At 31.4% G+C, this 17,146-nt stretch overlaps 1 protein-coding gene across 1 annotated transcript; it reads left to right on the plus strand.

Annotated features, from left to right (window-relative positions):
• Positions 1 to 9,388: 9,388 nt before the first annotated feature.
• LOC147802476 (uncharacterized) lies at positions 9,389 to 14,611 on the plus strand. Its single transcript, XM_087152717.1, has one exon. The coding sequence runs from the start codon at positions 9,389 to 9,391 to the stop codon at positions 14,609 to 14,611; it is 5,223 nt and encodes a 1,740-aa protein (XP_087008843.1).
• Positions 14,612 to 17,146: the final 2,535 nt, after the last annotated feature.

The following is a 17,146-nucleotide window of genomic DNA, read 5'->3' on the forward strand; positions in this document are numbered from 1 at the left end:
AGAGAAGAATAATTAACAGCCATACTTAAGAAGCAATATGTTTGTGATATAACATCTGTAACTAGTACGGTTTCATTTTATTTTATTTTTTTGAAGTATAAATATCAAACACACTCTAATAAAATTCCGGATCAAATTTAGGTAGTAAGCATTGGCACTTTGAGTGTATCATACGTAAAATCCATTTTACCGTAAAATCCATTTTTACCGTGATATATATACCGTCATTCGGGGCTTCTTTGTGCAGGATTTCGCAGTTTTTGAACTTTGACATGTGAAAAAACTATATTAATTCAAACTTTAGTAAAATTTATCGATATTATATTTATAACTGGACTCAGACGAGTGAATTTGATAAATATTGGCATTATTTGTATGTAATATTTACGAGTAATAAGTCAAAACATACCTTGCACAAAGTAGCCCCCAAATGGGGCTACTTTGTGCAGCGATAGGAATTCAGTTTAATAATCATGTTTTTAGTAAAATATTGATATAAAATAGTTAAAAAAGTTAATTGTTGACATTTTTAAAGACAAAAACCTCAAGATATGTAAAGATATTAGTTTGAAAATAATTTTCAGCGTTAAAAAACCATTTTTTTGAAGAATTTTTTTCTTAAAAAGAATGTTTATTTCAAAACATTTGAGTTTAAACAAAAGAAAACCATATACATTTTTAAACATTGAAATGGATGAAATTATAAAAATAATAATTATTACATATTCATTAACATGTATAACATTGTTAAATTTGAACATAACATCCTTGAATGACATGACAGAACTTGCTCTTCAGTTTCTGTCAAAATTACCCGATGTCCTATAAAATATATTTTTATGAGTTAAATCGTTTGATCAAGTCATTAGAAAAATCTTTGTAGAAGAAAAATAATAGTTTACCAGGAAGTTTCACGTGTTTCTTGTGAATTTTATTAGAGATAGTATTTCTGTGGATTTTGTACTTCCGAGAAGATTCTGCAATCGACATACCACCAACAACTGCTTGCAAACATTGTTGCAGCTTTTCTAAAGTGTAATCACGGTAGTTTCTCGTTCCAGGTATTTTTTTATAACGTCTAACCATTTTTCTGTCGAAAAAAAAAACGAATGAAACTTTGCACAAAGTAGCCCCAAAATGCATTTTTTTTCATTTTCCATTTATTTGTTATTAATTTTCAAATTTTTTTCACGCTAACATGATATAATTGCTTATCAATATATAAATAAAAAATTTTGCACTTTCGAAAATTTTTTTATCAACGTCTTTGCATTTCACAGCTAAAGTTTCCACCCACACTTTTCGACATCCGACGTCCTCGGAAAGTTGTTGGCATTGGATGAACGAAACACACTCTGAGATTGTTTTAAAATTCGAAAAAATGTTTGTAATAATAGAAGAGACTTCTATCTTCAAATTCCACACATTTTTAACGTGAAATAAACATAATACTGAATAGCAGCACTTGAAAAATGCCAAATTTGAATTTGCACAAAGTAGCCCCCGCTGCACAAAGTAGCCCCGAATGACGGTACCGTAAGTTTTACATTAATCTTTATTTAATTTCAGTGACTTGACGGTAATCATTACTGTAAAAAATTACTGTATATGAGACTTTTGTTCCATAACATGTTCAGGTAAAAATTAATTTCGTAGAAAAAAGTACCGGAATCCTTAGTGCTGGTACTTTTTACTGTAACATGATTAGAAATTTTTTACGTTGCGAGAATTATAAGCATAGTTTCCACTCTGGGATAGCGTTTCGTATGAACAGTAATAAAGAATAAAGTTATATTGTACCAATATTTCATTATTTATAAAAATTGCTTTATATAATTTGTGAGAATTGAATGCATGTTTGTTTGCTGTATAAAATTAATCGCTTCTTTTCTAAAAGCTGTATTTTTATAAAGGTAATGCCCTAGCAGGCAATAGAATCAGATGGAATCTAATATAATAATGGATAGCAAATTTTTTAAAAACTGAATTGACAGTAGTATCTTAAATAAAAAAACTGAATCGAATATAATGAATTTATATTCCGTAGCATTTGCTACAAATTTCTCACTAATATACCTTTTGAACCTCTGTATTAAAATACAAATATAATAAATATTATTTTGAATAATTTGCGTGCGTATTCAATCAGAAATCAATAATTTGTTTTAAATAAATAGCAAAAAAAGTTAAAAGTAATTAAACATTCTCTCATTTTAAAATAAATTCGAATAATTGCTTTATAAAAATAATTTAATTCAAAATTTTTTGAAAATAGGCATATACTTCACTCCATAGTTATACAACGAATTAAGACTATCATTTTTCTATTAAATTTAGATTTATAGCTTATGATAAAATATAGTATTTTTTCAAAACATTAGGTATTTGTTATTTTATTTAAAACAACGAAACAAATATATTTGAGAGAAACAATTAATGCTTTTCTCAAATGCATTTTCATTTATTGACATTATAAATGTATATTTCTAAAAAAAATATAAATGAAAAAAGAATAGTTAACTATAAAACAGAATATTCTATGAAAACTGCATGAATAATAAATAACTGTTTTTATGATACTATTGTCATATTTCCGTTGTTGTGCTTATATCAACATATTTATTCATAAAATCTTAAAAACTTTTTGAAAAAAACTTTCGTTTTCTAATTCAGTAAGAATGTGTGCTCATAAAATAGAAATTTGTGCCGCAACAAATTCTTTGGGGATTAGATAAGGATATATTTCTTAGAGTAAACCAGGAAAACCACTTATATCCTAAAAAAGTAAAATAAAACGATAGAGTTTGCGAACAAGAAGGTCAAAAAGGCTCTTTGACCAGAGAAAAATTACTGAGTATTTTTCTTAAGGACACTAGAATCTTGAGCTGGCGTATCAATCTTAATTCTTTTCTTATATTTTATTCTTTTTTTTGTACCCTTATACTGCTGACATAAAAATTGTCTCTTTGTGTCCTAGAACAAAATACATGAATTTTTCTCGAATAAAATACCATTGAAACAATATTGAAAAAGAACTGATCTAAGTTTGCAATATCCAATAAAAAATAAACTTCTTTTATTGCATTGTTTCAGGGCGCACGATTGTTAGATGCCCAATTCGCGTCAGTTGAAATTGATGTTAGTGACGCATTGATGACAGGTCTGTTATTGGATTTTAGCGTGATATATACGGTGACATTTTTACGTTTTACACTTATAAAAGGAGTTTTTTTCCCATCTTATAATTTTATTCTTTCCTTTTTTATCTATTTTACTCTTTGAAGCTTTTAAGTGTATTTTCAAATATTATTAATTTTGAAATAAATTTTAAGGTTATAAAAGATGAATTTAAATAAAATAAAATGTTATTTAAATTATCATACAAATTCGCATTAAATGTCAATATAAGTAATTATAAAAGCAATAAGTGTTATAATATTATGGTATAAATTATTATACAAGATTATTGGAAATTCACGTTAGTACTGGCCTATAATTTTACATGATGAAAAGTATTTTAAGCATTTCTAAAATTATCATAACTACAATGTATTCCAACAAACCCTTGAAAATACAACTTACAGTACATTACTTATCATTGAATCTGAATGTTGAAAAAATGAAGTAAAGTAAAATAAAATTGTACTTAAATTAGAATACAAATTTCGCATTAAATATCATAATAAGTAATTATAAAAGCAGTATGTGTTATAATATTATGGTATAAATTATTATACAAGATTATTAGAAATTCACCATATTGGCAAGTACTGGCCTTTAATTTAACATGATGAAATACATTTTAAATATTTTTAAAATTATCATAACTACTATATTCCAACAAACCCCTGAAAATACAACTTACAGTATATTACTTATCATTGAACCTGAATGTTGAATAAATGAATTAAAATAAAATAAAATTGTACTTAAATTAGAATACAAATTCGCATTAAATATCAAAATAAGTAATTCTAAAAGCAATAAGTATTATAATATTATGGTATAAAGTATTATACAAGATTCACGTTATTGGAAAGTACTGGCCTATAATTTTATATGATGACAAATATTTTAAATACTTTTAAAATCAAAACTACAATATATTCCAACAAATCCTTGAAAATACAACTCACAGTATATTACTTATCATTGAAATGAATGTTGAAAACAGCAATTTATCCCTGTTAATGTAATAAATTTTATGTTTTCACGAACAATTCCTATGCGTTATATGTACTCCACAAATAATTCACGCCGACGTTATTGAAGGAGATTATTGTGTAGAATATCCATGTTAGATACCGTTTATCATTTTCCTCATTATACACAGAGGTGTTTGAGAACAGTTAAGCTCTCTTACAAATTGCCGACCCCTGAGATGAAGTATTAATCAAGATATTTTCTCTAATGGCTAGTGCATTAGAGAAATGCTCACTAGCTCATTTGATCCCTACCGCTACACCCTTTAATTGCTTCTAAGCCCTCCATTTAATCTAACATTCTATTCTCTATTTACACTCATTGTTTATTTAATTGCACACAAAGTAATTTTTATTCAATTGGTAGGAGTTTGCTTCAAGTAAAGTCATTGTAATTGCAATTAGCGAATTGTTTCATGTTACTTGTATGGTAATGTTTATATAACTTTGTAGTTATGGGCTATGTATTAAATTATAACGTAATAATGACCATAAATGAATGTGTAATAAATGTTAACGGTAAATAATGACCTCTAATGACTATTGAAAATGAAATAAGCAATAAACATAAATGAAAATGTAATAAATATTGCTGAGAAATGGCCATTGAAAATGTAATAAGTTATTACCATAATAAAAATGAAATCAATGATGACCCAAGGTGACAAATGAGCTATAATTATGTTTTTTTTTTTTTTAAGTAAAACTAATGATTTTTAGACTCTTTGTCGAAACGGAAGTAAAAACAATTGCATAAAAAGGGGGAAAAATTATTATTGTGGTTTAGACGAAATAAAAATACGGGGGAAGATAAAAATAAGTAGAATTTTTTTTTTTAAATTAGTTTCTCTGATGATTTGAAAACCTAGGTCTACCTTGTTCTTGCAACAATCTCCTCAATCGCAGGAAAACCACTTGAAAGATTTTAGTAAGAATATTCAGATTTAATTACGTAAATTTTATTCAAACAAATAAAAAGTTTTAGTTTTGGATGCATTTTTATTTTGTTCATAAGTAGTGACTTTTATATAGGGAATGCATGTTCAGAAAAAATCAAATTTTATTTTATATTTATGTAAAGAAAATGCTCTTTAAAATAAGTAATGTATGAATCAGGAAATTTTAATATTGCACCTATATTACAGCCGTAATGTATTTTTGATGTTATTCGAAAACGCGATAGATCTACGTCTTCTGTTTATTATTCAAATACCATACTTTATAGAAAATCATAAATAACAGCTAAAAGAAAAAAGATATAAGTATTCTTCTTGAAAATATATGTTATTTTCATTTCAGTAAAGAATGTTTAGGACTCTAAACGTGTGTACATTTATTACATTTCCGTTTCTAAATTTTTCAAAAATTCAAAAATTCAGATACAGTGACAAATTTCAAACGTTTTGTGAACGCCAATGGATATAATGGTTTTTAGATAAATTTGTTTTTTGCAAATTTAGGAGATTTTATCTGTTTTTCATTATATACTGTTAAAGGTTATTTCTTATTAGATTGTAATTAAAATTTCATTTTATTTCATCATCGCAGATTTAGATAGTTAATGTATCACACTAAGTATTGAAATACGTGAATTTGTAGTAGTTTAATGAAAGTTCACGTTTAGCTTTATAATTTTTCATGTTAAGTTTACAAAATATTTATTTGCTTTGCTTTAACTCAATTCACTTTTGTTTAGATTGAAATAATTTTAAATATATGAGTAACTTGAAATAAGGGTAGTATTAGAGATTTATTCGCTGAAATAAAGCTTATATTTTTGCTAGTTTTTCACATGTTGTTGCATTTCTTCTTCTGAATTTTTATTTTTATATAATGTATTGTTTCGTGTTACTTCAGAATTTTAATCAGTTATTTTTTATGTGTTTTTTTTTTAATCTCCTTTCCTATTTTCATGCAGTACTACACAGCTTCTATGAAAGCTTGAAAAACTTAGTGAAAAAATACTAGATGCTTGAAAAAATTTTTGTTGTAAATGCAAGCGTGTTTTTTCCATTTAATATCAGATGTTCTGTAAAATACCAATTACGTGCCTCGAACCCATATATGCATGAACATATGCCCGAAAATTTCCATGGAAGTCGGGATGAGGAGAAGAAACGAAACCGAAGGAGGAAAATAATTAATTTATTTTTGTTATTTAACATATATACAAATTAGTTCGGTCCGTTTTTAAAAGATGGCTCTGCTGTTATGAATATTATATAGTGACAGCTGGTTTCGGTGGATTCAGGGAGGTTAAACATCAGTCAATAATATTCAGTTTATATCGCTTTGAGTTTCATACAAAAACCCTGGTTTTTACTTTGTTGAATATGTCAAATTTTGTGATAACGAAGCACCATTTGCGGTTTTTTTTATGTTTCTGCTTTAATTGGAAGGAAAGTGCAGCTGAAGCGCGTCGAACGCTTGTAGAAGCTTATGGTGACAATGCTCCAACTGATAAATCATGTAGGGAATGGTTTCGACGTTTCAACAATGTTGAATGAAAAAAGGTGTTGTATACTGTGAGCTGCTTCAACCTGGTGATTCCAATACGGGCGATCGGTATAGGCTACAATTGATTCGCTCAACCGCGCATTACGATAAAAACGGTCGGAGTACGATCAAAGACACGACAAAGTTATTCTTCTGCATAATAACGGACAACCTGATGTCTTAAAATACGTAAAAATTATTTGGAAACGCTCACGTGGGATATTTTACCACACCCGCTCTATTCGCTGGACATTGCTCCTTCTGATTACTGGTTGTTTCGACGGATGCAGCATTATTTGGCAGATCACCTGTTCACTTCTTTCGCAGAAATCGAAAATTGGCTCCTAACTTGGAGCGCCTCAAGAGACGAGACATTTTTTCGAGATGGAGTAGTGAAAAAGTAGTAGCCAGCTATGGACAATACTTTGATTAATTGCATTCATTTTGTTCTGAAATAAATGCATTTTTGACCACAAAAAAACAGACCGAACTAATTTGTACTCCCAATATAATTTATTAAAAAATTAGGCTTAGAAAAGTTTATTCTAGAGACTGTATATAAGAAAATTATTAATATGAGAGTTAACAATATCTTTTTCAAGCAGCATTTTAAAGGGTACACTTGTTAAAAATATTTATAATTTTGATAGCATGACTTCTTAGAGAATAATAAGACTTTTCATTACTTCGTTAATGCTTTATATTTTCTTGTTAATAATAACTAATACTTTCCTAATAAAAATACTTTGATCTTACCAATTTTATGTAAAATAAAAAGTTTAAAGGTAGATAACTTCATGCCATTTTGTTGAAAAATTCAAAATATGTTCCATATGGCTTAACTAATATGCAAACGAAAAAATACTCGGGCATGTGAAAGTTTCATTAGAGAACTGTCTTTGTGGATTATATTTTATATATATTTTTTCATACTTATTTAATGCTAAGTATATATTTTTATCATTTCATCGTTTTCACGAATTGCATTTTTTATGGGCTTGATTATTAAATTTGTCCCTTGGTCACCATGAATTTTATTTAATTCTTTATCGGACCGCTTTGAAAACTCAACTTTTTAAACTATTTTTATGTTTTATAAAATGGTTTTCCACATTTTCTTATGGTCAAGTTTAGTGAAAGAGACATTAAACTAGCAGGTTAAAAAACATTATATATATTTCAAAATATGTAATATAACTATTTTTAAGTTTTATTAAATGGTTTTCCACATTTTTTTATGGTTAAGTTTTGTGAAAGAGACATTGAACTAGCTGGTTAAAAAACATTATCTCTCCTTTAAAATATATCATATAATGATAGAAAACTAAAAAAAATTGGAAATAGATTTCCTATAGTTTGATTTTATATCAATATATCGCTTATTTTATATCAATATCATGTATATAACTTAAGTAAACTAACATTCTTGAATGTTAATTGAAGTACTTAACGTTTAAAAAATAAATACATATATTTCCTTCAATCACGGAATCTAACTATTCTCAATGTACAAAGAAAGTTTATATTTGTTCAGGACATTATACAGGAATTATGAAACTAAATTTATTTTTGCAGATAATTTAAAATAAATTATTTTCCATAATAAATTGATAACTTAACTGTAATTACTTAAACACTGTTACATAAAAAAAGACAATATTTTAAAGTGGAACTTTGAGCAATTAGCATGGGAATGCAGTGCGCAAAGCAAAAAACGGATCATCCTGAAAAACTTTTGATCTAACAATTCAATCTTCTAACTATATTTAAAAGGTTGGAGAGGGTAACCTCAAATATTCTAATGAATTAGTGCAGACGATATTTTAAGTTCAGATACAAAAAAGTACTTTCTACACATAAAGTTTTTTTTTGACGGATTCAGATTTGTACAAAATATAGGGGGTAGCTGCAATCTGAGAAATATGGTACCTATAATATAATCAAGATGGCTTTCAAAATTTAGAACCGTTAAATGTTTCTTTTATTTTTTTCGTATTCAGCCATGTCACCAGAACTTAATAAGCGAATTGAAACATTTTTGCACACAATTGTAAAATGTGTAAATCCAAAGATGATTTCATGCAAAATATAATTTTTATTAATTATTTTTTAATTTTTAAAATTTTATTAACAATAGTAAAAAAAAATTAAATTTTAAGGTAAACAAATTCTTGCATCAATTTAAAGATCGATACGAAATTCATTTTTCCATGGCAAAATACGAATTTTGAGCGAAATTGGTCGAATAGTTCCTGAGAATTTGAATTTCAATAAAGTCGTATTAAGAAACTGGACTGTTCTTTAGTAAAGTAACGAGTTTATGCGCAGAAAAAATAAGGTAATTTTCAAAAGTACACACACATTCAACTTGTGAGATTGTAAATAGTTTGTTGCACGCCTGTAATTACCTAGTAACGAGATTAAGTAAAGGAACTTAGTTGTCTCTGCATGGCAACACTTTAGTTAGTAGTCGTTTGTAAATAAAGGTAGATGTTGTTCTTTTTCAAAATATACTGAAGTTGTGTTTTAATTACGTTTACGAGAATTAATATCTGGTGCCGAAATACTCATACGAATCAGCGACTTGGAACTACGCCAAAATTTATTACGAATTACGCCAAAGGTTTTTTACGAAACTATTACTATTGCGAACTTTTACTATTGCGAATTTTGATCTCCACGAAAGAAAAATGGCGACGAAAGAAGAACAAGTGTCGCAATTGAAGCGGAAACGAAAAACTATTCGAAGCAACATAACTCGTGTCTCAACTGAGATTGACAACATGACAGACGATACTTTGAATGAAGATATGGAATATGCGGTAAGTCGTTTAACAACTATTTTAAATGAAATGAAAACGATTGATAATGAAATCCATGTTCTTTTTACGGATGACGAATATGAAAATGACATTACTCAATGTGAAACTTATACAGAAAATGCTGAGCGCGCAATTTTTAAAGCCCGAAAATACATCCAAAATAAACTATCGCCAACTATTAACGCTAGCTATAATCTTAATTTGGGCACTGAAAATGTCAATTTGGCGACTAATTCGGTTACTAATCCATCACTTGCTGGTCAGATAACACCTGTTAGCCCAACGTACACAGTGAAACTACCGACGATTAAATTAGAACCATTTGGCGGTGAAATTGAAAATTGGCAAAGTTTTTGGGAACAATTCCAATCTTCTGTAGACTCCAATCCAAACCTTTCAACTATTGACAAACATGTGATCGGTTATTTGCAAGACGAACCAAGACGTTTAGTTGATGGTATCAGTATTGTTGCTGCCACATATGAAACCACTAAAAAGCTACTAATGGATAGATATGGGGACAAAAATAGAATTATCCAAGCACATTTGGACTTTCTGGAAAATCTAACACCAGTACGCAACTCATCGGCAACAGCCTTAAATGAAACCTACATTGAATGTAATAGAAGATTGCAGGCCTTACGCGCACTTGGTGAAGACATTGACAGTTACGGTCGTGTATTAGCTCCAAAATTACTACGAGCGTTTCCAGACGACATTTGTAAACAGTGGATCATTCATGCCCAAAGAGAAAAATTGGCCGAAGGAAACATTACGAAAATGATGGAGTTCTTATCACAAGAAGTGCAAGGAGCATTAACTACGTCAAAAATAAAAGGTGACGTTATTGAACCGTTTACTCCAACTACTGCCTTTAACGTAAATAATAAGTCCACTTCTGTACACAGGAAAAAGAATTATACCCCATTTTGCCCCTTTTGTGAATCTTCTGGTCATTGGGCTCAGAAATGCGAAACCATAACTGACTATGACACTCGCATACAAAAGTTAAAAGGCTCTAACCGTTGTTTCTTATGTACTAATAGAGGACACAGAATGACAAATTGCCCTCGAAAAGATACTGCTCGCTGTACAAAATGCAAGAAGAAACACCACGTATCCATTTGTTCATCTGCACTAAACACTGCGATCCAAAATAGTGAGGTTCATCACATCAACATACCTAAAACTAGCTTTACCCATTTACAAACTGCACGCGTGTATGTTACTGGACCCACAGGTCTTACGAAGTTAACCCGATGCATTTTGGATGGAGGTAGCCAGACAAGCTTTGTCGATGCAAACCTCATTGACAAACTGAAACTCCCAATTGTAAGCACTGAGCAACTAAATGTACATGTTTTTGAATCTCCCAGTACTTCACGAAACATGCGACGATGTGTGCAACTTTCACTTTCAAGTTTATGGAACAAAAACTCTGTTTCTATAACAGCTTTCGAAAGTTCCAACAGATATACCTCACACCCTGCTGCCCCTACGGACGTTGTTCGATTTGCTCGAAGCCGAAAACTAACACTTGCAGACCCTCCAGGAGACGACAACTTACCCATCGAATTGCTCATTGGTGGTGATTATTATTGGCATGTGGTCACTACGGAACCCCCGATTAAAGTTACAGAATCTCTTGCCATAGTACCCTCTATTTTTGGATGGATCCTTAATGGGTCACGAACACACACAACCATCAAACATGATTCATCAGTTCACCATGTTTCTGTTCAAATTTCTGATGATTGTTTGGATGACGAAGTGCGTTGCTTGTGGGAGTTGGATAGTATTGGTATCAAAGACACTCAAATCAGGAACAAAACTGTTCGAGAAAATGAAATTATGAGAGAATTTCACGAAAACTACCAAACTGAGGGAAATCGTAGAGTTGTGTCTCTGCCTAGGAAGCCTACAAAATCAATTTTGTCTACTAACATAGCTACTACCGAAAAACGTTTGAAGTCTCTCCAGAAGCGACTTGCATCTAATGATGCTATGAAGAAAGAATACGATAGTTGTATGCTAAACTACATTGTAGAAGGACACGTTGAAGTTTGTGAGCTAGAACCTTCAAATTCAAACACTGTATTTTACCTACCCCATCATGCTGTCAAAAAAGTGAAACTTAACGAGACCAAATGGAGGATTGTTTTCGATGCATCATCACATGATCCAGGAATGCCTTCACTGAATGATACTTTAGAAATCGGTCCAAATCTTTTACCTGAAACGATTGGTTGTCTACTCAGACTGCGAATGCACAAATTTGCAGTCACAGGTGACGGAAAAAAGGCCTTTCTACAACTAAGCCTACATGAAAGAGATAGAGATTCCACAAGATTTTTCTGGTACAGACTAGCACAGGACAAAACTAACCCATCTTTCACGGACGAAATAATTACTTACAGATTTACTCGTCTACCTTTCGGACTAGCATGCAGCCCCTTTTTGTTATGTGCTGCAACACGTGAAGTGGCTTCAAAGCACGTGAATGAATTCCCGATTGCTGCTCCCATGATCGATAAACATCTTTACATGGACGATTTTGTTGCTAGTGTTGAAACAGAATCTGAAATCACCACACTGCATAAAGAAGTCAAAGAATTGATGCAATTGATTGAAATTCCAATGGAGAAATGGACTACAAACTCAACATTGCTTCAGAACCAATTACGAGATCAAGATGAAGGATTCAAAACAACTGTTAAAGTTTTAGGCATAGAGTGGAATACAGAAACTGACACCCTCGGAAATACTTTCAAAACCTCTCTCTGCGCTGTTCAAGACAAACCACTTACAAAGAGATGGCTACTCCACTGTATTGCTAGCTTCTACGATCCTTTAGGACTGTTTTCTCCATTTGTAATTTTTGGAAAAATTCTGTTTCAAGACACATGGATTCTAGGAATTAAATGGGACGAAATACTGCCCTCTAATTTGGCAACTTCATGGAATGCTGCTATTGGAGAACTTGATGACGTTTGCTCCTTTCAAATTCCTCGATTTATAGGCGTTTTATCACACGTTCCCTTTACTATTCATGTGTTTTGCGACGCATCTGAACGAGCCTATGGAGCAGTTTTATACACAGTTAGTTCTCATGGTGATCAAGCAAACGTGCATTTAGTGTGTAGTCGCAACAGACTTGCACCTATCAAGAAAGTCACCTTGCCCCGCTTGGAACTGCTAGCGGCTCTGATGGGAGCTCGATTGTTGCGATACTTCTGTGCTGAAACTAATATTCCTATTTCCAATGCAATATTGTGGAGTGATTCCCAAGTAGTTTTGGGTTGGATTCGCAGTGACCCAAATAAATGGAAGACATTTGTTTGCAATCGAGTAACGGAAATTGTTTCTCATACTAATCCTACCCAATGGAGACATTGCCCTGGAAAGGACAATCCTGGTGATATATTATCAAGAGGTACTTCACCATCAACGCTAAGACATCTAGAAATCTGGTGGCACGGTCCTAAGTGGTTAATCAAACCTGAAAACTGGCCTGATTCTAAAAACACTTATGAAGATTACACTCACAACTTAGAATTAAAGAAGAAGAAAGTGCAGACTCTTTACACTGTCTCTACTCTGCCAATTATCAATGCTGGAAACTACAGCTCTTACTTTAAATTGTTACGCGTGACATCTTGGATTTTTCGCTTTATTCACAACTGCAAAACACAAGAAAAGATGGTTGGTGAATTGAATGCCACGGAACTGAATCAAGCTTGCAACTATTGGATACAAGCCGTTCAGAAGGAATCTTTTCCTTTAGAATATGAAGCCCTGTCGAAATCAAAGTCACTTCCTAAGAACTCAAAAATAGAAAAACTCAACCCACTTTTTGACAACAACATAATACGTCTTGGAGGCAGACTGCAATTTTCTGACTTATCAGAATCGGAAAAACATCCCATCTTATTGGAAGGTTCTCACCCTTTTACAAGCCTGCTCATACGCCACACACACTTAAAAATGCACCATCTAGGAATTAGGATTGTGCTTTCTCAGCTTCGTTCTAAATGGTGGATATTAAGAGCAAGACAAGCCATTAAAAAGGTCATACACACTTGCCTTCCTTGCAAGATACTGAAGCAAAAGCGTGGTGAACAGATAGAAGCTCCATTACCCGCTGAAAGAATTCAAAAGTCGACCCCATTTGAAACAACTGGAATTGACTTTGCCGGACCCCTCTATGTTAAAAACGAAAAATTGGTTACAAAGGCCTACATAGTCATATTTACGTGTGCTGTAACTCGAGCCATCCACTTGGAAGTAGTGTCTAATTTAAGCACTGATGTTTTCTTACTTGCGCTACAACGGTTCGTATCTCGACGTTCCCTTCCTCATACTGTGTACACAGATAACGCCACAACATTCGGCGCTGCAGACAAGGAGTTGAGGTCCTTGTGGAACATCATATCCTCTTCCAAGGTACACCAGTTTTATGCTCATCACAACATGACATGGAAATTCATCGCCCCACGTGCGGCTTGGTGGGGAGGGTTTTGGGAGAGAATGATTGGTACTATCAAACAGTGTCTGCGGAAGACCCTTGGTAAAGCTTGCTTAGACACTACCAGTCTGGTCACGGTTCTATGCGATATCGAAGCCGCCGTGAACAGCAGACCAATTGTTCATGAATATGGTATTACAGACGATCCGGACGAAGCACTGACACCCTCTCACTTTCTAATAGGAAAACGACTCACAACTATCCCTTCTGGCCCATCGAGTTCGGACTCTGATTTAACACGCATATGGAGAAGTCGTCAACAATTAATGGACTCCTTTTGGAAAAGATGGCAGAAGGAGTATTTGATGGACTTGAGAACATTTCACCATGTGAGGAACCCATCTAAAGGTACTGTAATCCGGGTCGGAGATGTGGTCTTGTTGCAGGAGGACGTCAGACCTCGGCACACCTGGAGGAAAGCACGCGTCGAGTCAGTAATCTTAGGCCGTGACAACAAAGCCCGTACATGCATACTGCGTGTAAATGGAGGGACAATTTCCCGACCCGTGCAGCTGGTCATCCCCCTGGAGGTCGACCAGGGCGGGGAGGATGTTGCACGCCTGTAATTACCTAGTAACGAGATTAAGTAAAGGAACTTAGTTGTCTCTGCATGGCAACACTTTAGTTAGTAGTCGTTTGTAAATAAAGGTAGATGTTGTTCTTTTTCAAAATATACTGAAGTTGTGTTTTAATTACGTTTACGAGAATTAATATAGTTTAAGTATGAATATGTATTTAACTGAAAACGAATTAAAATTTTTAAGCTTCATTTAATGAGAAAAATTTAGTTTCCACTAGACCACACTGCTAATAATAACTGCGGTGTTAGTTAAATGGAAAAGTACTGCTGACATTGGGAAAAGGTTGAAAACTTTTACGGTTTTCTGCACTTTATCACAGGAATGTGCGGATTAACTTCCCAAAATTAGTCACCGATGAGTCCCCAAAGTTGGGTTTTTCTTAATGCGTGATTCTAGAGTTAAATTCAGAATTTTACGAAACGTATGAAAAATATAAACAATTTTATTATCATCTACTATTAGGCTAATTAAATCAGCAACTTTTTAATATTACTCATTTATTCCTCCAAAAAAGGTTTGTTTCTTCGTCAGTAATTATTTTCCGGCTAATATTTTAAGTTACAAAAAGAAAAAAAAATAGCAATGAGTGAGTCATTGGAAACTTTAAATTTTGTCATCATGGATTTTCTGTTTCAGTAGGAGAAACAAAGATAACTGCAAAATATTTCGGATGAAATAACGGTATTAAGTACAGGCACTTTAGGTCTATCATTAGTCAAATCCATATTGAAAAAAATTTACATGTTAAAATATTATTTCGTAATTTTTGCAGTAATATTTCACAATTAGAGTAATTCAGTGATTTTACGGTAATTATAACTGAAAAAAATTACGATAGCTCAGATTTTTTCGTAAAATAGATTTTCTGGTAAAAATTACCGGCATTAAGAGCACCTGTTACCGTAATTTTATCTAGAATTTTCGCCAAATGAAATTGCTACGATTAAGAGATTAACATATCTGTTCTTAAGAAAATGCCATTAATTTGTAATATAATATTTAAAAATAAATATTCTTTGTTTTTAAATCATGCAAGTATGAATATTTTAAAGCATCATTAAATATTAAGGTTTCAAATTTAAAATTCTTTCAACTAGGTATTTTTTTCCTCACAACTATAGTCATTTACTATTTATAAAACCATGTTCAGCATATTTTTTCCACCTTATCTACAAAAAGACTTAAAAACGCAGGCTTGTTATTTTTTCAAGGAAAGAAATCATTTCCTTGTTTATGTAAAAAGAGCAATGCATTTTTAAAGTTTTCTTATCAATAAGCAAATGACTACAACCGTGTAATATGAATTTAGTGTTCCTTCTACACTTTAATGTAAAAAAAAAGTCTTCCGTGTAAGCTAACTCTCTCACAAGAATATTTTCTTGCACAAATGATAAGATATATACACCTGAATAATAAATTCATCCTTCAAAAAAAAAGTTTTACCTTATCCACGTGTTTACTGCTGCTCTCATATTTTTTTTTATAAAGCATAAGTTCTTGGTTATAAATCGAGAATTATTTTTGCTGTTCAGGTTTTATGCAAGTTTTATTAGCAACAACTTTTTCATATATGCTCTTTCAACCATTATAATAGGAATAGGGAAACATGCATGTATTTTTTGCTTTAGTGTATGTATTATCTAAAGGTATTCTAATAAAACAATTTTTAACAGCATTTTATTGCTCTTGTTTTTCATAGATGTATCTAATAAGAAGAGAAGAACTAGAAGGAACTAGTTAAGGGGTCACAGTACCTTTACGACAATTTTTCTACATAAAGGTATAATCATTCATTTTGTGGATGCTTTACATGCTCATTTAACTTATAATCAATAATTCATCGCCAAAAAATAATTAAACTGCTTAATTTTTTTAAATTTAAGAAAAATTGAAACATTTCAAGTTTTTAAATGCTTAAGGCTTTTTTATTTTAGCATATTTTTCTTTTCTTAATGCTTACAATATTAATCTTAACAATTCTGTGGATTCATTTGTTGATATATCAATTGAAATTTTATTAATAGATTATTTTGTAAAAAAGTAGAAAAAAAGATTAAAAATTTCTGTTATGTATACATAACATGCTGTAAAAATTGTAATACCTCATAAAATGCTTATTCCATGCACATTTTAAATAAGTGAATCATACTTGAGATAAAAAAGTTTACTTTAAAGCTTTATCTTAAATAGAAAAAAATCCTTATTCCTTTAATTAAGATTAAAACACGAAATTATCATCTATGAGAAAAAGCACTTTAAAATCTGTCTATTGAGCAAGTTTCTGTATTAGGGCAATCAAAAATCATTCATAGCTTTTTTCAAAAATGTAGATAGAGAGATGATTTTTTTCAGTGCATTTGAAATTGTTTGAAGTTTTATTATAAGCAATAAAAAAATTCGATATTTTGGTCATTTTTTGGGTATTGTGACCCCTAGTAGACACCTTAACTAAATTTTCATTTATTTGTCAAATCTCCTCCGTAAGATATTGTTAACTGGCAATACTGCAGAACACTTGAA

This window comes from Parasteatoda tepidariorum, chromosome 10 (assembly GCF_982258835.1).
Source record: "Parasteatoda tepidariorum strain Cologne lab strain chromosome 10, Ptep-v5.0, whole genome shotgun sequence".
In the NCBI taxonomy this organism is placed as follows: Eukaryota; Metazoa; Arthropoda; class Arachnida; order Araneae; family Theridiidae; genus Parasteatoda; species Parasteatoda tepidariorum.

What these genes read in the sequence shown, in the direction of transcription:
- LOC147802476 (XM_087152717.1), top strand. Translation starts at nt 9,389, where the DNA reads ATGGCGACGAAAGAAGAACAAGTGTCGCAATTGAAGCGGAAACGAAAA.